Here is a 22,938-nt window from a genome sequence, read left to right as displayed (position 1 = left end):
GTTCTTCAAAGTTTCAGTATGAGATCTTGGCTCTTACTAAACTTACTGGAAAAAAACCAAGCAAACCTAGCCTCAAAAAAAACTCCACTCCAGTTTTCTTTAAAAAGACATGAATCAGAATAAAGCTACTTCCTTAATTTGAATATCTGAGTTCTACCAAACGTTCAAAAGTAGTAATTACACCCAAATGTTAATATATAATCTTGCATATGTTCCAAGTGAAATAAGAACAGAATCATAACAGAATAGAAGACATATTGATTAGGGGCGGGGGGGGGGGGGGGGGGGGCGGGGGGGAAATCACATCATTTTTCCCTGTGGCAGGTACAACTTTGTAAATTATAAGCCCCATGCAAGGTCAGAGGGCTAAGTGGAAGAAAAGTGGTACTTACTGATTTCGTAGTTTCTGCAGTCCAATCAAGTGTTTCTCATGCTCCCAAGCCAGCTCCTTTTGCACTAACTGGATTCTCTGTGCTGTCTGCCTATTTAGCTCCTCAGAGAACCTAGGGTCCATCTCAAACTGCTGCAGAAAGGCAGAAAGACAGAAAAAACAGCATCACATATTATATATTTTGGTAATTAATATTTTTGCCCAGGTGCCAGAGTTCCATGCACTTCAACATAATCCTTTATTTCAGGAGTTGTTCAGATTCCTACAGAGAACCACATTTTTCCCACATGCTTCTTAAATAGCACAAATCATCAGCTGTGATTCAGAAGTCCCAGCAAATTATATATTCATAGAACTACCTTAATCCAAAGGGTTGGACGTCTTTGGCCCCAACACATCAGGTAACACATTTTAGAAGATGCCTCTAAAGGTAAATGACCCTTATAAAAACCAGATGTACCTCTCTGTGCAGCTGCATGTGCTCGGGCAACTCCTGATTCTTTTGAAGAAGGAAAAGAAACTCATGCCTCAGTGCAATTAACTCTTCTCTTTTCTTGTGTTTTTTCTCTTCAGCTTCCTTCATTATTCGTTCATAGTCCTTTTTCTGCTTGACTTCCTCAATGCTGAAAATGCATGAAAAAAGTAAACTGTTATCTCAACAGAAGAGAGGAAAGATTACAGTTTATGTAACCTTTTAGGTTTCCTTGACAGCCTTAAACTCCCAGTAAACTCAATGGCTCGTAAGGTAACTTAGAAAGGAATCATCTTCCTGTATATTTATTTGTACAGTCCTAATGTCATGGGGCTCTGACCCTGATCATGTGTTGTCTCTGTAGTCTGAAGTTAAGTAAGTCCCAGAATACCATATTTGAGTTACTGCCACAGAAAATTAGATTAAATGGAGGGAAAGGCTGAAAAAACCTTTGTGCATAGCAAGGAAATTACCCAAACGCAGGGTGATCAACTTCTCCCTCCTGTTAGGAGGCAAAAAGAAATACATGGTCTGAAGAACAAGCTACCAACACTTGAAAATCTCTTTCATCATTATCCAAGCATCTCTTACTTGTAGGCGTTAGGATCCTCAATGTCTTCAGTAGCCTTCTTCTCAAGATCACTCTGGAATAAAAATGTTACCTTGCGTTTAAACAAGCAATAATAATTTCAAAAGAGAATAAAGCTTTTACAAACATTAAGACAGAGCTCCCATTGCCTTTCACAAAACCAAAAGAAACCTTCATGATCAGTATTGCTAAAGGGGCCTTAAATGTTAGGTTTTAATGTTTCACGAAGAAAAAGCAATGAAGTTGGTTTATGTGTAAAAGAACTAGCAAAGCACAGGTCTTAGGGACAGAGGACACAATCCTATATCCTCCCCACCAACGCTAACCATAATAGTGTTGCTTGTCCTAACTTCACTCTGTCCATAACATTTCTGGTTCTCTACCCACCAAACCCAATTCTCTTGTCAAGAGACAACATATCCTGGGCTGATTCCAAGTTACATGTGTAATTAATCTGGTTTGCTTCTGCTGACTACGTAATGGGTTCACAATTATTAGCTGTGAAGAATGACAGATGGATGGACACTGCAGTCGCACAAGCCTCATTTCCCTAGGCAATCATGTGCAAAAAAAAAAAAAAAAAAAAAAAAAAGAGGGAGGGCCTCTCACCCTACAGTGAATACAGTCATACTAAATTGATCTGTAATTTAACTCAATTAGCTTCAGCAGAATTGTATTTGATTCTCTAAGAATCTCATTAAGTTTAATGAAGATGGAATATTTAAAATCTTCCACATGACTTAAAACTAGAATACTTAATGAAGATATACTTTGATAAGGGAAAAACTCTATTACGATGGTCATTAAGCAATGTTGCTAGCCTGAACAATAGAAATTAACCATAAAGATCTTTATATAGAGCTACTTACATACTCAAAATGATAGAACTGTATATATGCTTTATAATCGTATATTAATCACTACTTGTAATAGTGGAGCTAGCAAGGCTCTGGTATCACAGGTTCCAATCACTCAGTTTAAGAAGATAATTTTGGGTCTATTCTCAGTGCTATATATGCTTGTGATACTGGTAAAGAATTCCAACTAGTCAAGAACAATTTAACTAAATAACCAAAATCACAAATTCCTCTCAGTCTCCCTCATCAAGCACGTTCCAAAATGTAGTTACCAGCTAACATTAAAAAAAATATTCAACTTTCAATTATTTTTATGTTGAACTTTCAAGACTTTTAAACTGTACTGAATGCATGCCTGCTCAAAAACCCCTTGTGCGTGATAGCACTTCTTTACTCAACAGGTCTCGCTTCTTCTTTCAGGTTATATTTGTTTAATTCAGGTGCTCAAGATTTTTAAAAAAATTCTATAAAGTCTGAATGTTTTCAGTAGGGAACCTGACACCTCTGTCTTCTGTATTATCAGTAGAACTGTTACTGAATGTCATCTGTTCAAACGTGCTACAGGTGATGAGCTCTACAGTGATTACAGGACATCTGTAAAATCATTACTGCTAATGCTATCCAAACGTGAAACAGCAACGGGATCAGCATCACACTGTGCTATGTTGCAAATTCAAAAAAATCCAACTTGTGAATTGTATATGAATGGTACTAGATGCACCGAGAAACTCACATTTCATATCCTCTAACATTATTTCTAGAATGCCCATCTAGAGCAGAATCATACTTTACTGGAATTAAATCCAAGACAGGTTTAAGTATGACAAATTTTCGTGGTTCTTTCATTCTAGGAACGTACCTGACTACACCTTTGAGTGGGACAAGACTTGCAGAATATTACATATGAACAGCATATTCTATGTTTATTTGGAGAAATACGCAAAACAGTGAGAAGGAACAATGCAGTCATAGTGTCTGTTCATTAGGGAAATGTTTTGCAAGAGCCATTCTTCCAAATTTTTTAGAAAACTTCAGCTTTTGCTATGAAAGATGTATGATGCAAATAGTTGAACTGCATTTTGCCCATCTGCAGTAGTTTCACAGTAAATAGGCCAAATTCAGCGAAAGACTGTAGTGACTTACCCTAGGAGAAGGGATTTTGGCTTTTAGCTCTTTGTGAACATCCTCTGGAGACAAGATGTTGAAAGCAAAAATGTTTCCATCTCCACCACAGGTAATCAGAAACCTATCGTCATGACTAGAACAGATCCCCCGGATCTGGCCATAATCATTGTCATGTACATTGAGGCACCAGTATTCCTTCAGGGTATTCACTGAGAGGTCTTTATCCTGAAGAGGATAAACCCGCAATGCGCCATTCTGCATCCCACAGAACATCAGTAATCTGCTGGGACTGTCAAATAAGCAACAAGAAACACTAAGAGCCAGCAACTTGCAACAACTCAGGCCACAACTTAAAACATGATACTTGAAAAGAGCTAATAAGCTTAATAAATGTAGCTTTCCCAAGTCCGTAAGCTGGAAACAAAGTATTTGGACCATTTAAACTATATGTGATACTGCTACAAAATGTTTTTCAGCGAACTGGCTGCTCAGCAATGTTCCAGCACCTGCTGGGTATCATGGAACTGGTCTCAGTCCTGAATTGGGAAGGGTAGCAGACACCAAGTTCTAAGCTAGAAAAGCAAGTTTCCCCTCCCTTTTCTCCATCTAGTACAGATGGTGGTGAATGCAGTAGATTAAGGGCTGAACTAAATCTGCCTCTTTAGATGCAGAACGTGCCTAGCCTTACAGGCAACCTAATACTGGGAGTCTGAAAACAGTTCACCATTTTCATTCATACAGTTCACAAAATGTCCTGAGAAGCCTGTATTCTTTGCACAAGAAGGAGGGAGGGCCATGTTCTCCTCAAGGGCTGTGTCTTCTTTGCTAACTATGAAAAAGAAATGCTGCTCTGGTGATCCAGATTTGCAGAGACTTCTAATGGTTCTCCTGGAATTCTAAAATCTAGGATGTTTGAGTCCTAATCAGTCTTTAAATAGAAACCAGACATTTTCATCTTTGAAGGGCTTTTTAAACTATTCTGTCAGACACAGTGCCAATTGTGTCCATTAGGAATTTTAGGTGAAACTCAGTGCCAGGAAAACCAGAGTTCCTGCATACTAGAGTTGAGTCACAATTAAAAAAGGGCAAAGCAGTGTACCCTCCTCCCTTACAAGTTTTTTTTCTTGGATGTCAATTTCATCAAGCTTTATCACAAAGCTATCTGCTACACTACAGTGTTTTACCAGAAGGAGATTTGGTGGATGGGATTGTCGTCAGTGTCCTCAATAGGAATCACCTCAAACGGTTCATCTTTCCTGTTTTCAGGGTCTTCTTGGAGATCATGTGAGAACTCACAATGATAGAGGAACCCTGAGTCATACCCACCCTGAAGAAGAGAAGGAACATAAAATGGTGACAAAAGAATACTGAAGCAGCTGACCAGGTACATGCAGTTTTCAGAATTCTTCCTTTCTTAAAGATCTACAATAGGTTAGAAAATGTTACTTCCAAACATCTGGAGATTCTATTTACCCACAGAGAAAAATCTGTCATAATTACTGGCATTACAAGCCATCCTACCAATGTGTTAGGATTCTACCTTCTGCTTGTAAGGGAACAGCTTAGTATTTGTGCCCATTCAGGCATCACCAAGAAGCATACCTATTGGAAATTTCCGGAACAATGTGAATTGGAGTGACACTACTTAATCACAAAGATCCCTGAAGCTATCAAGTATGAAGGGAATTCCATGTCCTAGAGATGACAGGTTTCAAATAATCAATTTTCCAAGCCACCCAGATGTGAAGGGAAAGTTGTCACATCTTGTACTCCCATCAACATGAAATAAAAATCGATTTACCAAGGAAAGCAGAAATTTTCCTGGTGCTGAATAAAACCCACAGAGGATGGGACTGGGCTCCTCCGGTATGTAGAGAGGTGGCAATGGCTCTTCTTCTTCAGGTTCCTCTTCAGGTTCTTCTTCTTTTACCTCCTTTCCCATCTCTTGTTGCTGCTTTATCCATCCAAGTTTTGCTTTCTCCTTCTCCTGCTTTTTTTTCTCTCTCAGTGCGATCTCCTCTTCCAGCTATCACAAGAAGCAGAGAAACACAGAGACATGAAACCAAGGCATTCCATCCATTACTCCCTGAAAGTCTCAAATGAAATCCAAGGTGGTCCTGGCATTATATATACAGAATATCTAGAGAAATCTCTTTTTCCATCAACTATCAACCAGACTTCATGGAAGTCTCCAGTGGAAAGCCCCCGTTTCCCTCCTCCAAAGTATTTTAGCTCATGGTCCTTTGAGACAGAAACCATTCTGCATGAAAACCAGGCTTTAGCATTTCCTCAGAGAGATTACTGCCAATATTAACCACTATTACCATAATATTTCTGCAGAACTCGTAAGCCCTGTGCCCTGCCTGCCCAGGAGAAAGAAAAGCACTGCAAAGTTGAACTCAAGTTCCCAAGTTCTACTGCATCATTGACGTAGAGTAAAAGGGAGAAGCTGTAATGGACTTTAATTCTCCTAAACGATGAAGGGGAGACATTTGCAGATTTAGAAAACCTTTAAAAACCCTTTTCCATGCAAGTCTACCTTAGCATAACCAAACATCAAACATTCTCTAAAACAGAATCTTCTTTAAAAGGATATTAGATAGCAAATCATAGAGAAAGATCTGGAAAGGATCTCAAAAGAGCATTCATTTGCCTGAAAGCAGAATTGGCTAAAGCTTAAATATTATCAGTTGACGTTTGCCTGATCTACCTTTTAAAAATCTCCTGCTATGGGGACTCTACACTATGTAAACTATTTTAGGGCTTCACCACCCTTACTGTTAGAAATCTTGCCTTACATCTAACCTAAAACATCCTTGTTGCAACTTAGTAATTACTGATGTACTCCTAGAGGAAAAAGAGAGCAATTAATATTCTTTCTCTTTGCAGAAAACTTTTCTGTTTTTAAAGATTTATAGTGTCTCCCAACAATATTCTTCTCTTTTGAGTAAAAAAACAAAACCACCCCAACAAAAGTCCACACACATTCTTTCAGTCTTTCCTTACGTATGTATGATAGCTTTGTGATGTTTCTTGTGGTTCTTCCTGTCAGAAAACCACTGAGAAATTTTTCGCCTGAAAGCTGACTTCCTTCCAGTTGTCACAAGAAATGAAGCTTTGCCTGACATTCGGTAAGGCACCACTCAGAAGACAGAAGAGTTAACAGAGAAAGCAGAGAAATCACAGGTTAAGAACAGAACCAGAGAGGCTGTTGGACTGTGTTGGATTGAACATGGGACTGAGAGCCTGCTCACTGGAGTTCTGCTCCTGAGCCTAACATCAGCTTGCTTTTTAATTTCACAAAATTAAGTACAGCTGGGAGTTAGCACAAGTCTTTTCCTTTGGCCCTGCTTATCTTCTAAAATGCTAGTTGTCATTCAGAAATTAAAAAAACACACCTTTAAAGTTATTATAATATTTTAAAAAAATTAAAAATATATATAATTGTTGGGGAGAAAAAAAAAAAAAGGCGTTTCATGTTTGCCTCAAAGTGACCACATGGGTGTTTTATGACTGTTCAAAGGAATTTCCGACAGGGCTAACATCAACCACAAGAAACACGCTCTGTGAAAATTAGCGAAATGAAAATATTCTGAGAACTAATGCACTACACTAGCTTTCCCTTTCACTAATGCTATCTTCTGATTATAATCAAAATCGACATCATGCTTTCAGTGTGATTTGAATAAACAAACAACAACTTGCAATTTCAGACGTTGAAACTCAGCCACAAATGGACTCTACCTGGCCTACACCTTCAAGAAACTTAGCAAACGTCCTGTGATGCAATACAGGGACTAGAAACCTTTTTGTGTACTTTGTCCTCTGGCACAATGTAAAGCATGAAATTCTGCTACAGGGGAGTTCTTTACCTTGATTCGGGATTTAATACTACAAAAACGGAAGTACTGCGTTGGCAAGTTTTTTATTTGGTAGGTAGACACTGTATCCTGTTCCTCAGGGGAAGGGGCAGGAACCTGGAGAACAAAGCCATTCTCACAAAGGATAAGCAGCGTCCTTTTCACCTAGACAAAAACACAAAAAATACAACTATAGGGCAGATGTATACATGGAATTTTGAGCGAAATGGGAGAAGGTTAGTCAGAAGATGCATAGGCACAAAACCAAGCTCCAGCCAGGAGGCACTAACTCTAACTCTGCTCTTATTTAAATGGACATCAGAAATCAGTGAGCTTCTTTTATGCTGTGTATGTTAGGCAAAGCTAAGGAACTGAAGAATTCCTTGCCGTATAGAAAACAGCTATCACTCTGAACTGCCTAGCTTGGAAGCAGCATGATGAAATTTGGGGAGTCTGGTTAAATTAAAGAATGGTTCTGACCCAAGAGTTAGGAGCTGAGGTTTTGGTTTGATAATTGTTTGAAAGTTCATATGTTTCTGCACTAATATATCCCTTGTATCTCCATGACTGGGCTCAGAATCTTGCCAAATGCTTTTTAGCTTTGAGTGAGTCTGTTCTTTGCTGGTACCTGCCAGGCCCTTTAAAATGCAATGTTAGGAAGAATAGGTGAGGTGTGGGTAGTAATTATTTATTGTTCTGAGATTTTAAAAGGCAAATCTGTATTAGTTTCAATTTTCATAAACTACCTGAAGAATCGAAAGAGGGTTATTTTACCTGACCTGTCACTAAAAACATGCAAAGAGGGTATATTTGAGTTGCGATGGAAACCTTAACTACCAATTATACGGTTCTTGTGTCTATAAAATCTCAGCCTTACAAATGCATTAACTAAGTGTACAGTATTTAATCACCAAGGTGCTTCTTTTTAAAGAGAAAAAAAAAGTAGCATAACACTCAGATGCTTGTACTATGTTTAGTAAGTGTTCACATCTAGCAGTGGAGACCTGATACTGGTAGACAAAATTACTCAGGCAGAATCTAACGTATCAAAGACATGCAGAGTGCTTTTTAGTAAGTAGGAGTACCTTGCCCTCAAGGAAAGGACTCAAAATGCAACTGTCAGATCAAGATCTGTCATTTCTGCAGTAAGTTAGAGTTCATACCAACAAGAGTCCTTTTGCCAGCAGAGTTCTTATCAGTTCCCATGAACAAGCAATAGCAGCTACACTTTGCCACTGTGCGCCAGTATAAAGTAGCTTGCTGGCCACTTTGTCAGCATCTAAATATAACGAACAATCTCCTCTCTAAATAATACCAGACTAACCACAATTTCAGATGTTACTCTAACCTTATAAAACGTTTTAAATATTAGCAAGAATCTATTTGAATATGTCACTGACACACTTCAAACAGAGTATGAATTCCAAGAGGCACCCAAAAGCTTTCTTAATGTGGTCTGAAAACTTTGTGAAAGCCCGTTTTAATATAGGCAAGAGGCACAGGCAATAATGCTCACATACCTCTTTTATTAAAGAAGACTAAGACCTTCCAAAAGCTAAGGCAGAAGTTTGTTTCTTCAAGGCAGGAACTGGAAAAGCTGAGCAAAATTTTGTGGTTTGCATGCTTCTGTTCTTTATTATCCAAAGTCCAAAATATGTCCAAAGCGACTAAACCAAAGATACAGCTACACAGAACCTATCCGTCATGCTGAAGCGTCACGAAGAATAAAGTAGCAAAGCATCTTTTCCATTGTCTATAGAGAACATGGCTAGGGTCATGGATCTTCATCTATTTACAATGGAAGTTCTTTTCAAAATGACATTTTAACACTGTAGGGAAGGAAAGAAAACAAACATGCATTACTCACATGAGAAGGTGGAGACCACTGTAATGCCTGCACAGGCCCAGGAACACAGATGAATCCAATTGGCTCATATTTATCTCCAACAGCAAAAAAGAAAACAGTTTTGTCTTTACTCTGATGAAAAAAAAAAACCAACCAAAAAACCAAAGATGATGACTGAGTCAAAGCTAACCAAAAATTCAAAAGACTAGGTACTTTATGACATAAACACAAACTTCCAATGTTTAATGTTTTGTGGCTCAACAGGGGGACTTACAAGTGCCTTGGAACTTAGAATTTGATTTCCATGATGATTACAGGGAGGAAATAAAAACCCTGCCCAACTTCCTACAGGGCCTTGAGTGCACCACTTAACTGCCCTGACGGGCCTCACCTGACATCCCTAGCCATGTGTTTTCTGCCTTCTGCTCCAGGAGCTCCTTTAATGCTCAGGCCTGTTTTTTTTCAGATAAGACAGCACAGGCTGATTTCCTCAAATAATATAAAAATCCGGAACGGGTGCACAACTGATGTATGGCAGTTTAAATCCTGCATTAAGTGAAATGCATGGTGATTCAGCTCAAGGAATGTGTAACTGCAAATGCACTGACCACGGCTAAGGGCTAGCTTTTAAAAGGATATACCACATTGACTGGAAATCATCTCAAAGACTAGCATGTACGCTGACAAAGACACCAGACAAACTGACTGGTTGAACCTGCTGTAAGGTCAAGCCGTGCTGGGGAGCAGCTGGAATGTTGCCAAGGTGGTGCATGAACCTTGGCGTACGAATTCTTTTACTAATTCCAAGACACTACTAAACTAGTTCCAAAATGAACCAAATCCATCTTCAAAGGGGATTACAGAAACCACACTGAGCAGTCCAGTAATTCACAAAATTAATTGTAGGGATTGCGTGGTTGCTTTCCTTCAGGAAAACCAATGTGAGTGCAAACAGAGCCTTCTCTTCCCCCAGCACCGCAGAGAATTACAAGAAGCGATCAACAGCAATAACAGAAGTATAATTGTGTCGTCAGTAAAGAAACTTTACCTTATCTTACCTTATCTCTTTAAATAATCTCTACATTTGTGGCTTAATAAAAATAAACAAAAGAAGTGGCACGTACCCCTGTGGCAAGCACATCTCCATTTCGTTCGTATGCCAAGGCTGTAACTGCAGCGGCGTGAGGTTTGAAAGCCTGTTTCAGACTTATCTCTGCATTCTCTGTATTGGTCTGTCCTGCAAGAACAGGCAGTCCTTTGGGATCGTAAACTTCAATTATGCGGACAACACCATCTTCAAACCCCACAGCAATTAGACCTCCTTCAGGATTTACCTTTGAGTGGAAAAATGAAGAAAAAAAAATCACAGTGTACATCTGAGAGTTTAGAATAAGAATCTGTACGGCACACACTGTGGTGTTAAACCTGTAACTCATCTTACATGGCGGTGTTGCTAAAGCACAAAGAATCTTTCATACATGGGAAATGTGGTTTATTCTCTCTAATATGCTACCATAAAGGGAGTGGGAGAACTCCGGGTTATTTGGTTTGGATTGTTTGGGGTTTTTTTACTGATAAAATGTCACTGAGACTGTAAATATTAATGACAATGTGGTTGTAATGTCTGAGGAAGAGGTAATTCATACTGATATACAGCACTTAAGCAGAAGAGTTAGAACTCAAAAAAGGAATTACTACATTACCCTGAATATAAAATTGGGCATTGAATGTGGGTATGATTTTTGAAGAGGTGACGGCACAGACTTGGGTCTGGCTGACTCCATGTAAAATACAGTTGTCAATAGCTACTTGAGATGGAAAAAGGAGGCTATGGAGTCTTTACCATAGGCCCTGTAGGTAAGCCAATTGCTAACAATGTAGACAGGCTTATATTGTGAGAGAGAAGAGTGAGCAGAAACAGGCCTGTGTGGTAGCTGAATCTTGCTGGACTTGCAGGTTTTGCTAATATTAGCCATACATGGTAGTGTCTTGAAAGGGATTTACAAGCTGAGCCAGCTCCAGACATAGCACTGATCAATATTAATGCACACCAGAAATGAGACCAGAATGAGAACTGCTGTGTAAAGAGATGAGAGTGAATGGATAAGCTCTGTGAGCGTTGGGCAAAAAGTATAATCTTTGTTATGAAAAAGTTTATTGTTCCTGAAAGGAGCTGAGGGTAACTGTCTTCCCGTTGTCTGGGGAGATTTGCCTGTGACGTCTTAAGTTAAAAAGCCCCTCTGTAATAAACAGGGGTACAATAGCATTGCTCAGTAAATGACTAACAGGAGTCACTCATGGACCCCAAATTTATGGCTCTGTGTTTAACTCCATTGATTCCGTATCTTTTCTCTACTAGGCAGCCAGCACTCCAGATGTGGCCTTCCCAGTGCTGAGTAAAGGGGAAGGAACACCTCGCACAACCCGATGGTAACACCCTTCCTAAGGCGTTGGGTCCCAGGATGCTGTTGGACTTCTCTGGGTGCATTGCTAGCTCATGGTCAGCTCGGTGTCCCCCAGGATCCCAAGATCCTTCTCTGCAGAACTGTGTTCCAGCTGGTAGGCCCCCTGGCAGTACTGCTGCCTGGGGTTATCCCTACTCAGATGCAGGACTTTGCATTTTCCCTTGCTGAATTTTATGAGATTCTTCTCAGCCCAATTCTCCAGCCTGTCCAGATCCCCCTGAATGGCAGCCCAACCCTCTAGAGTACCAGCCACTCCTCTCAGTTTTGTATCATCTGCAAACTTGCTGAGGATGCACTCTGTTCCAGTGTCCAGGTAATTAATGAAGAATATTGGCACCATAATAACCCCTAGGGTACTCCGCTAGAGACTCGCCTCTAAGTGGACTTTGTGCTGCTGACCACTACTCTCCAGGGCCCAGCCATTTGGGCAGTCTTAAATCTATGTCACTGTTCACTTATCTAACCTGTACATTGCTAGCTTGTCCATGAGGATATTCTGCTATACAGATGCTTCAAAGTATGTCGAATGAAATTCTCTTGAATTAATAGTGCAGACTTTTCAAATACATTTGAGCACCTTAAGCTATGTGTAAGTATCTAATGAGATTTTAAATGCAGCAAGGTAGACTAAGTACCCTTGATTTTTCTGGCTGTGTTTAGTACCAATTTTTGTAAAACTGAACTGAGCCAGTTTTCTAATGCTGTACAATTTATTGTGGCTGTCAGCTTATCTCTTGAATGTATAGATCATCACGTAAGAGCATCCCTGAAAGTCTGCATGGCCAGAATTACAGTTACAAGAGCACTGTCCCAGTGCTACCCTCACCTTGGAAATTCAAGTAAGCACTTTCCTCCATAAATCTGCTTATAATTAATCCACCAGACTTGCTATGTTTCCTCAAAAACATAACTAGACACTATTTTAATTAAAATTAGCAAATATGTCTAAAAGTGATAGACTCCACACTCCACAAATGATCAGTTCTGGCAACAATTTTTTATGATTTATCTCCAAATGTTTGTGGATGGTCTGGGCTGTCATTTCAAAATGTGTTAACTAACTCATGTTAATTGGCAGTTACTCTGCATGGGTTAAATAGAAGCTGTTACTCTATAAACTAAAACTACTTCCTGAGACTGCACACTGAGATCTGATTTTAAAATCTCAGGAAGACACAAAGTAGGATACCTGATAATTCATAGTAAAGTCAAACTGTACAGATGCTATATACATACATGCTACTCCACAAACTTTTTATATATATACATATAAACATGTATATACACACACACACTACAGTAAACTCCACCATGGCCTAACACTGACTTCTTTAAGGTCTTGTATGGTGAGCAACTTTCTTGATGCTGGCAGGCTCATAGGCCCCTTACGAATTTTTGTTAGCACACTAGCAAAAACTCACAACACAAGGTGCCCACGTCAGCGCTGTTCCTCCTTGTTTAAACTTAATTTCACTCAGTTGACTGTTGCTGATGAAATCATAGATACGCACTGACCCTGTGTGGCAAGGAGACAGTAAGAATTTTATTTCTTGCAGCATCAATTACATGTAAGATTTACAGAGAAATGTCTATTTATTTGAATGAAAAGCTGGATACAATGTTATTAGCTTTTCTCTTTGAGTATCAATTGCCTGCCTGGAAAGACATGACTGAGGGTTACAGGGTACCACAGCTAGCATGGTGCTCATGAACAAAACATCAGCTTTCTTCACTCTTTAATTAAAGGCTCCCAAGAGTTGTTGGGGCTGAGGGTTGTAAAAAAAAGTCCCATGCTGACCACCATGCATAATTTTCAAGCAATCACAGAACTGTGGCATACTGTAAGGAAAATGTGTACTGACAACACAGGAAAAGATAACACGCTATTGCTTGGGATTGCCTAGGGAGAAAAATATTTAAGTGGATGAAAATGGGAGATTGTCCAAAGAAAAGCCAGTTTCACCAGAGGTGAAATTAACAGATTCTTAGACACACATATTGGCCTGCATAAAATTCCATTCCAGCTGGCATATATCCTAAGTGTCATTTGCTCAGCTGGTAGGAGTTTGTCTTCAGGCTAGAAGAGCATGTACATTGTATAATACAGACAAATGCCAAGATACTGCTGACAAGAATTGAGTTTAAGACCTTGTAGCATTTTTTGAGAAGTGTAAATGACATTGTTAATGTTCTAGCCAGGGGTTCCTCTTTAAAGCAAGATAAAGCTAACTGTGAGAGGCGTAAATTGCAAAATTTATATAAGTTTAAAAAATACGTCTATAATTACATTAGCTGTTGTTGAGAGCATGATAGCTATTGCATTTTCTAAGAAAGCCACAAATATTAATATTCACAATGACTTACACAATGCTAGAGACGTATGTAATTCCTTACAAAACAAAAATCCCAACACTTATCAGTCCAGAGCCTTGAATACATGTGCTGTTATTCAAGCCAAATGTCTCATCTTTTCAGCTGTTCCTTCAGAACGAACAGAATTTACAAAGTTTCCCATTAAAACTTCTCTTATTAAAATCCCAGGCTTTTAGGATGAAGCAGTCTTAATGCATTATTTCAAAATATTAATGATTTGTCTTAACTATTAAAGAACTGATCCCAGGAATAATAATTGTCTGTAATGTGACCTTTCAAGAGCGAATACCTAACTTCAGTTCAAAACAGAATAGTTCCAAACCAAGCATCATTCAAAAACAATAATTACAGTGGTATGAGAGGAAAGGAATAGTATACTTACGGTCGAGAGCAGTGGTGGCCATAAGGTGTGTAACGGGAGAGACACTCATAGCCTCAATTCTTCCAGAGTGGAAGGTATACAGGCACTCTGGATCACGGGTCTGCAGTGCAAAACAGAAGAACTGAAATTCTGCTGCATTCTGGAGCTGCACTTAAAAGGTATTACAGCCACACCTACAGCAAACCTGAAAAATCTAGACAAGTGCTGTTTGTGTGAATAAAATTCAGCATGTATGAGGGACCTATATGCAATTCCCATGCCCCCTTTTTTTTTATTTAAATGTTCCTAGGGAGATTATCAGGAAAATTAGTGTAGGAACATTAAGCTCATTTAAAATTCCACCATTTTCTGTGTGAAAATAAAGAGAAATGCCTTTCATGAAGTGATTTCAGACTTGGAATCAGTATTTTTCAAAAAAGCTGTTGCGCTGAAGGCAAAGAAAATGGTCTCAAGCCTACGGCTTATGCTACCTGGGAAATCAATTCATCATCCAAGGAAATTTAGGTTTTGTTACACTTTTTTTTCATTAGTTTTTATAGTATGCTTTGTACATCTTTTATTTACCATAAAATTATTGGGATATAATTTTACCTGTTGCCAAAGAACTTTATTCCACTCAAAGGGATTTTTCCCATTTACTTTAATATGTTTGGGAGCAAAAATTAAATGCCCCCATTTTAACTGTGTCATCTATTTCTCCATCAAAAACATCTCCAGCAGTAACACTAATAACCAGTAGGATAAAACATGTGACGTGCATTAACCTTCTCCTTGTTTTTCCTAGTTGTTTATATAATGTAGACACAACAGTAAGGATTGTTTCAAACACCTATCTAGATAAGATATATCAATACTCCTTGAACTAATTTCTTGCATCCATGCAACTTTTATTATCAGTTCATGAGGGAAAAAAAAATCCTTTAAGGTAACCTGAATTTGGCAGCAAAATTTCAGGACTCAAAAATCAAATTATTTTTTATAACTCTGCACATCATTATAATCAATAACATTATAAAAAGGTATTTTTAAGAAAAAAAAATGTTTCGGTAGTATAATTTTCAACTGCACAGCTTTACAAAACATAAACTTAATTGCAAATGCATCCAGTATAGTTAAAGAAAGCTATTGCAAAGGAATTGAAGAAACCAGAAAAAAGAAAAAGAAAACAAACTTACCACATTTGAAAAAGTTAAATCCAGCTTCCAGATCGCTCCATTGGTGTCCTCAAGAAGAAAAAACAAAACACTTAATTTGAATATTTTCAAACTCAATTTGAATAAAATTGCCCATGGTAACTCCTTAAAAATTTCTTCATGATTATTACTGTGAAAATGAAATGACTAAATGTGGTGATGTTGGTCCTATCAGTCCTATCCATCAGTCCATGATAACAGAACTTGGACAATACCTTTTGACATTCTCCTGTTATGTAATTCTGGCTCTGAAAGCCAAAGTCTCACGTGTTACTATACACTGAAAATACAGCATAGCATAGCTCAGCTCAGTTGGAAGAGACCTACAAGGATCATCTAAGTCCAACCGCCTGACCACTTCAGGGCTGACCAAAAGCTAAAGCATATTATTAAGGGCATTGTCCAAATGCCTCTTAAACACCATCAGGCATGGGGCATCAACCACCTCTCTAGGAAGCCTGTTCCTAGTGTTTGAAGGAAGAAGAAGATTTTATATTTTTGAAGATTTTATATATATATATATATATAAAGAAGAAGACTGAATTCTACCAACAAGAAATGTACTGATCTGCAATGGACTCCTGCTGTTACTTAACATCACCTCCCTCATTCCGTGCTTCTCCACAGAAATGTATGTACATGAGTGTATCTTACCTGAGCATACCAAACAGGTTGTCCACTGTCATGAACTTTTGACATGAAACTCAGGCTGACGTTCCTGCCAACATGAAGTTCATTCATAGGCTCCACCTCCAGTAACCCTGTATCATCCACCGAATCAGCAGCATCTATTATCTCAAAGTTCCACACCTTCATGGCGTTGGAAATATGAATAAAAAGGGGGTGGGGGTGGGGGTGGGGGTAATAAGGCCAAGTTATGTTTTCATACACAATTAATATGGAAATTTGTAATTCTAAGAAACCAGAGGAGCGGAGATTCTACATGAAGAGCGTGAAACCTGTCATATCTGCCTTGCTGGTTTGAATGTAACCTAAAACAGTGAAAATTGGCAACTATTATCTGATACATTTGGGTGCAATGCAAAGTCACGTAGAAGTTCTCTGTCCAATGCTGAAACACCAGTAGCTTAAGTTCAGCCTCGGCACTAGCAGAGCTACACATGGCAGCCTTGGAACTAGAGAGAGTAAATGATATCTGTGTCCTCTCGGCATTGCTCATACTGAGGCAGCACAGAAGAATGTGAAATCTAACACATCCATGTTCTGCTTTGCGGGATAAGGACAAGACATCATTTGGCACCCTTCTAACCGAGTGAATTTTCCTAATGGGGTAACATCGCTTTATAAAACACAACAACTACTCTAGCATGTTTGAAACCCTCCACTGTCCCATCCACAGGACAGCTTCCCGTTGATTATTTGGAGTCTTTCACATATCAGCATATACACTGTCTTCCCTTAAAGAGCAGGAAAACAAGACTTCAAAATTCTTGACAACTGACAGGTGAGATCAGAAACTGGCATATGGATACAGCAAACTTTTTTACCTTAATTTCTAGAATTATATGTTAATTTCAGAATGTTTTTTCTTGTAATTGTTCTTCTATTTCAGTATATGTATCTCTGAGATGCTAGTTAATTTCTATGTAATTTTAACATTAATAATCTGAGCTTTCAAATATTCAGAAAATTAATTTCAAATCTTGCTGTAGCTTATCCTTCAATGTAACAACCACTGTATTAATAGGTCTGAAAATTATAAAGATTAACAAAAACTACACACACAAAAAGTTAGAATGCAGACAAAAACAAAGCTGTTAGACAATCACTGAAAAATATTTTGATTTACAAGAGTAAAAGGTGATTTATTCACTACTATTAAACAGAGAATGTTGTGTGAACATGATCCAATTCAAACATATACACTATGGAGATGTGCTTATATTCTGTTTGTTCTAAAAATTCATCCTCAAAGAAGCTGCACTGCAAAATTGCCTCCAAAAATAAGCCCTGGTAAAGAAAAAATCCGTCACATTTACCTGCTGACCACAAATTCACACACCTAAAGGCAGAGCAGAAGAAAAACTCACCCGAATGAAGCCGTCTTTTCCAACAGTGACAAGTTCTCCCTCATCCAGAACTAACTGGCTGACAGGGCCACTGTGACAGGGCTTGTGTCCAGCTCGACAGAGCTCCACTTTAATGAGCCCCCCTTCCCAAAGCAGCAAGTTGCCCCACTCAGTCCCTGAGATAACCTTCAATGAAAATGAAGATAAGCACATAAGCACCTGCACTTAACCATGCAGAAACACTGGCATGAATCTGGTTAACATTTGTGGCTTCCTTCCATGAAAGCAATAGATCGATAGCAATCTACAGATATTTGCAAGAGAAAGTGTAAAGGGTGAGAAGATTCAACTTTTTAGCAATCTGACATAATTTACATGCACTGAAATGGTTAAAGATTAGGGCTAACAGTCTTTGTATTTCTTTACACTAATGTATTCACTAGCCCATTAGAGGAGGCTCAGCTCCAAGCCAACAGAGACATATTGTCTGGGAATTACAATACTGACCGCACTTTTCAATTATTACAAAACAAGACAGGTTTTTGGCAAATTAATGTCAATATTAGCTTATCAGAGCAGTGCATCAAGGGTCTAAATCAAAACACTTTGAAGCAAATAGCGATTCTCCAACTTACTCAGCAGACTTTGTATCAAAACCTGAGAGGGAACATAAAATCAATTAAGCTTTTTCTTACTTACCTTCCCATCAGGCAGCGCCACGTAACCTATAATGTCGGTCACTGCTGTTTTTCCAAACCTGCCCAAAGCTCCTTGTAACTTGAGACCAGTGAATGTGAGAGCCATCTTCCAGAACCTGAACATAAAAAAAACCCCCATCCCTCTCTGATACAAGGCTTCTTCAACACACTCTTCAGTCCCTCGCAGACATTGTAATAATCTTACCCGGGATGCCTCTGAGATAAAAGCCGTTCAATTATTACTCTTTTTCACAGAAAGCCTTGGGTTTTTTCTTTTGAAAATGAGATAAAGCTTTGTAGCTACACAAATATTTCCTTACACTACCCCTGTGAAAAAGCTAGAAAAAGGATTTGGAATGGGCAGAATGAAGATTAAACTACTATTTATAATTTCTAAGTGTAAAATGCATAGCTACACCTTTCCAGCTGCAGCCAATGCATGTAGTTAGGGATATGCATTTTACTCATCTCCAGTGTATGATGCTCAGCCTTGTAAATCCAAGGGACTAAGGTCTTCATGGAATTTCATGCAAGCACCCCCATGAATTTCAGCTTGACTACAAAATCTCAGTGACACCGAGGTTTTATCCTAGATCTTCATGGCTATTTCTATTTAATCATTGTATTTTTATCGGTATAAAATATAACTTTATATTACTGCATTACAGAAAAAATGAATACCTACTGCAATTAGGGATGTTTCACTGTGTTGCAGGACACATCACATTTAAGACAGGTGTTGGAAAATGAGACCACATTTGGGTGAGAGGTCATGTTTACCATGTTATAAAAGCCATGTCAGAGTTTATTGATAGTTTATTGATTCAAAAGAAAGTTTATAAGAGTTTTGTCTGATTTCCATAATGTATTCTAAACCACATTTTGGGGGGCTGAAAAAGCCATTTGCTATTGCAACCAAACTATAGAAAAAACCTCAGATTTTGATCTGATTCCTCTGTTAAAATTCAAAGAAACTTTAGATGCGTTGTAATTTTAAAGGTATAATTTCCATTACAACAGCATCCAACTCATATCTTAAGTTTCTGCTGTGTTAACATTGAACACTAGATAAATACAGAACACACAACTAATCCCTGTCCCAAAAGTTGTGGCTTATTTTTTATTACAAAAGTATCCATGAACTTACCAGAGAAGGGCGTGCATGGAAGCCTATCTTTTGTAAAGCTTCCTTGCAGTTTTTTGGTGGTATCAGAAGGTTTCTGATCCATAACTTGGCAACCACTTTTAACGGCTGCCCAAACAGCAGATCAAGAGATCAAAGGTAGAAAGCCCAGAAGGCACAGGAGGCATATATGCTATGTTACCAGCAAGAAGGCATATATATATATATATATATATATTTTATTACTTCTTTCCAGTACTTGTTGAAATTACAAGAATGGAGCCACTGGCACCAACACTCAACATCAAGCATTATCCTTTCTGGACAGCAAAAGTGTTAAAAGACTTGGTGACTGGCTGAAAGACTTCTACCTATTCTGAATTTAGAGGTTATATTTATTTATTAATTCTATTCTGTAAATGTACCTGATGTGTCCTGCCCCAGATGTAGTTAGTTGCTCCTCATTACCAGCTGAAAATGTGACCTTGTAAACATCCTGTGAAAAAGCTTTTGACCTCGACACAATCTTTTCTTGTTTCCAGTCCCAGATAGTCAGCGTGTAGTCAGGGCTGCTTCCAACACTGGCCAGCAAAGTGCCAGCATGATTGAAATCGCCAAAAACATAGGCTTCCTCTGTTCCACCTGAAGAAACATACAAGCAACATTTTTTTCACTAGGTAATAGCTCTCAGTTGGCTATTCCTACTAAACAAAATTTCCTCCCCTGCAATAATGAAAAAGCTTGAATCCATTGTTTCCTATTCTGCTGTGAAGGACCAAAAGGTTGTATTTCCTTCTAAACTTGAAGTGACCCACTACTCCATCTGCTGGGATCTATGAACACTGGCCCATTTGTGTAAAATGAAAATAGAACTTTTTACACTACCTCGCAGTATTCTGTAGGGCCTCAGTGAAGGATACTCGTAGATGATGAGGTTTGGCTTCTTTCCTTTTTCTCCTACTGCAAAGTACTGCTTAGTAGGGTGTGCCTTGAAAAAGCAAAAGTCCCGTTGCATGCTGTAATGACACTTTTGTCTCTGTCCTACTAGTTACTGAGTTATTGTATTTACTCACTCATTAGTGATATTGCTATAAATACTAGGTTGCATTTTTCTGTGCATTTATTCTGAACAACTGCCAATCTATTGCTCAACATCAGAATGAAGCCATTATGCACATAAAATGGTAAAACCATTATGCACACAAAATGGTATATTACGCATGTAATGTGGAACCATAACTAACTGTGAAATAATTTGCTTTATTATTCATTCTTTTATTATTCCTACTTCACTCAACCCAACAGCTGCTCTCTCCACAGCAGCATTTGCATCAGCAGCCATCTACTTCAGCAGAAAAGCCATCCTCAATGGCATGGTTCTGAAGACGTAAAGACGTACTATGATTCCCCAGAAAAGGCTGCTTACAATGGGGCAGAACAGCCTGAGGCCGATATTCCAAAAGCCTTGTTCATGGGGAATGAAACTGAGAGATGGCAGAGCCATTCACAGGGTAAGATGCTTCAAATCCAGAGATAGCATTTAAGAGTCGAAACTCTCGGTAAGAGTTTACTAGAGTGAAACCAGATACATTTTCTCTTCATTTGTTTAGGACTCGATTTTCTACACTTTAACTGCAAGCAAGACTCTATACTAGTATCAGCTGTGACTAGGAAGATGAAGTGTTAAAAAAAAAAAAAGTAAAAAAAGGGGTTGATATGAGCCAAATATTTCAATAAGCTTGTAATAGTGCTAAAAATTAATCCCAGATGGCACTTGTCCGTTCTTTAAGGTACCTGAGCCTGGGACTGAAGTATGCAGATATTTGTCCTCTGCCAATTATCAGTGGGATGAGTAGCCTACGATGCCTGGTCCACACATTCTTTAATCAATATCGTAATTTCTTATGTATACACATGTGCAACTGTAGAAATCTCCCATCAGGCAACCAAGCAAACATTTAATTTCTAGAAAATGACTAACATCCTAAAACAAGAAACAAAAGCCGTACTGTGATAAACCCAATTCCACCACCGCTGCTGCTCCGGAGATAACTCTGAGACTTAGTTTTCAGGTCCTGGAGCACCACCTGGTTGCCTGCTATATACAGCAGTGTTTGGCTATCCATCATCAGCAGGTTTACATTTCTGGTGCAGTCGTATCCAAAAGAATGTCTGGGAACAGTTCAATAAGGAAAAGATTTGATAGTAAACTTTTCTAGAAAGCCAGTAAGTGGATAGAAATGCTTAAACCAAACCTGAAACAGGAATATTGGAACTGGTGACTAAAAGCCTGATGGTAGGAAATCATTTTGTTCAGTATACAGTGAAGGTAAAATATATCAAGCCCCTATAACTGAGAGGAAGGCACAAGTGAAGACCTTCTGAAGTTCATATTCCATCCTTTCATTTCCACTACAAAGCACACCCCTTGGCTCTGCTGGAACTTTAAGGGCTGCAAGGAATTCATATTCTACCGTGTTCTCTTTTCAAACAAAATGTAAGAAACATGCATCAGATTATTAGGAACTGTTCCACAGGGAAGAGACCAAATCAAAGAAGTGCTCAAGCTCACTTCCCTAAAAGTTTACAGGCAGACGCAGAGAAGGGAAAATCCTGTCTTCAGAAGCAACCACGTCTGCAGAGGAAACCACCAGCACATGTGAAAGTCACATACCATAGTCTATTTGACCATACCTAGCAAAGGACTTATGGTAGCTCTTAGTTGATGGGCATCACTTCCTTCATTCTACCAGTGTAGGTCTTCTGGGCAGAAGGCTACAAATCTACCCAGCTTCTTCCTCATTTCTCCCTTAGTAGTTCTGTGAAGAATTATGAGGTACACAGCTGCTCTTCTCCTGCCCTCCCCTCAGCTTCTTGGGGAACACCAGTGTGGCTACACAGAAAGGGAGAGCTTTGCAGGGGACATTCTTAGAACATGAGTACTTAGAACAGTAAGCATCATGTCCAGTAAGAAAAGTTTATGAGGTCAAGACAACATTTAGGATTAAATTCACCCAGAACCATAAGTGGTCAGGATTCTTATCTGTGTCTCAAGCAAAGGTATCCCAGTAATGCCACATAGGCTACTCCAAATTAAACAAGTACAATTTTAAGAACACATATTAAATATCTTTAGCTTTAAATTTGCACAGCCTCAACAGAAAGGATACTTAAGAGTAAGAAGGTTAATGGGTATCCCAGAGTCATCAGTGACAAATGGCCGTGAATATATATCTTCATACTTATAGAAGAAAGCTTCTGGGATTTTCTTTTCTACCTTCTCAGGCCTTTTTTGTGCCTCTGTGGGTACTTCACTATTATCACATTCTTCCAAATCACCTTCTGCATCTCAGAAGAGGGAACATAATGGAAATTTATATTCACCAGAAATTTTAGGCTCCTTGCTGATATTTGCACCTAACTGCAAAAGGAAAGGATTCACACATTCTTTGCCTCCTTTGACAGAGTAATAGGTGTTCCATAGCTCAAACCAGGGGTACCATGTCTTAGTAACAATTTGTCCTGAACAGTCTG

General features: G+C 38.7%; 1 protein-coding gene across 1 annotated transcript in view; it reads right to left on the bottom strand.

Moving 5' to 3' along the window:
• The window catches only part of CFAP44 (cilia and flagella associated protein 44), a 42,135-nt gene that overhangs the window by 17,519 nt on the left and 1,678 nt on the right, over window positions 1-22,938 (bottom strand). The window contains exons 3-21 of the mRNA XM_027817008.2: window positions 22,575-22,746; window positions 21,414-21,576; window positions 20,290-20,392; window positions 19,830-20,046; window positions 18,283-18,397; window positions 17,605-17,769; window positions 16,208-16,363; window positions 15,536-15,583; window positions 14,361-14,460; window positions 13,027-13,121; window positions 10,265-10,474; window positions 9,162-9,272; window positions 7,307-7,459; window positions 5,236-5,460; window positions 4,619-4,761; window positions 3,453-3,723; window positions 1,455-1,507; window positions 852-1,014; window positions 393-523 (exon numbers count right to left, since the gene is read on the bottom strand). Of these exons, the coding sequence (XP_027672809.2) occupies window positions 393-523; window positions 852-1,014; window positions 1,455-1,507; window positions 3,453-3,723; window positions 4,619-4,761; window positions 5,236-5,460; window positions 7,307-7,459; window positions 9,162-9,272; window positions 10,265-10,474; window positions 13,027-13,121; window positions 14,361-14,460; window positions 15,536-15,583; window positions 16,208-16,363; window positions 17,605-17,769; window positions 18,283-18,397; window positions 19,830-20,046; window positions 20,290-20,392; window positions 21,414-21,576; window positions 22,575-22,746 (2,794 nt within the window). The remainder of the gene's footprint in view (window positions 1-392; window positions 524-851; window positions 1,015-1,454; window positions 1,508-3,452; window positions 3,724-4,618; window positions 4,762-5,235; window positions 5,461-7,306; window positions 7,460-9,161; window positions 9,273-10,264; window positions 10,475-13,026; window positions 13,122-14,360; window positions 14,461-15,535; window positions 15,584-16,207; window positions 16,364-17,604; window positions 17,770-18,282; window positions 18,398-19,829; window positions 20,047-20,289; window positions 20,393-21,413; window positions 21,577-22,574; window positions 22,747-22,938) is intronic.

This window comes from Falco cherrug, chromosome 5 (assembly GCF_023634085.1).
Source record: "Falco cherrug isolate bFalChe1 chromosome 5, bFalChe1.pri, whole genome shotgun sequence".
Taxonomy (NCBI): domain Eukaryota; kingdom Metazoa; phylum Chordata; class Aves; order Falconiformes; family Falconidae; genus Falco; species Falco cherrug.
This window is presented reverse-complemented; position numbering and strand designations above follow the sequence as displayed.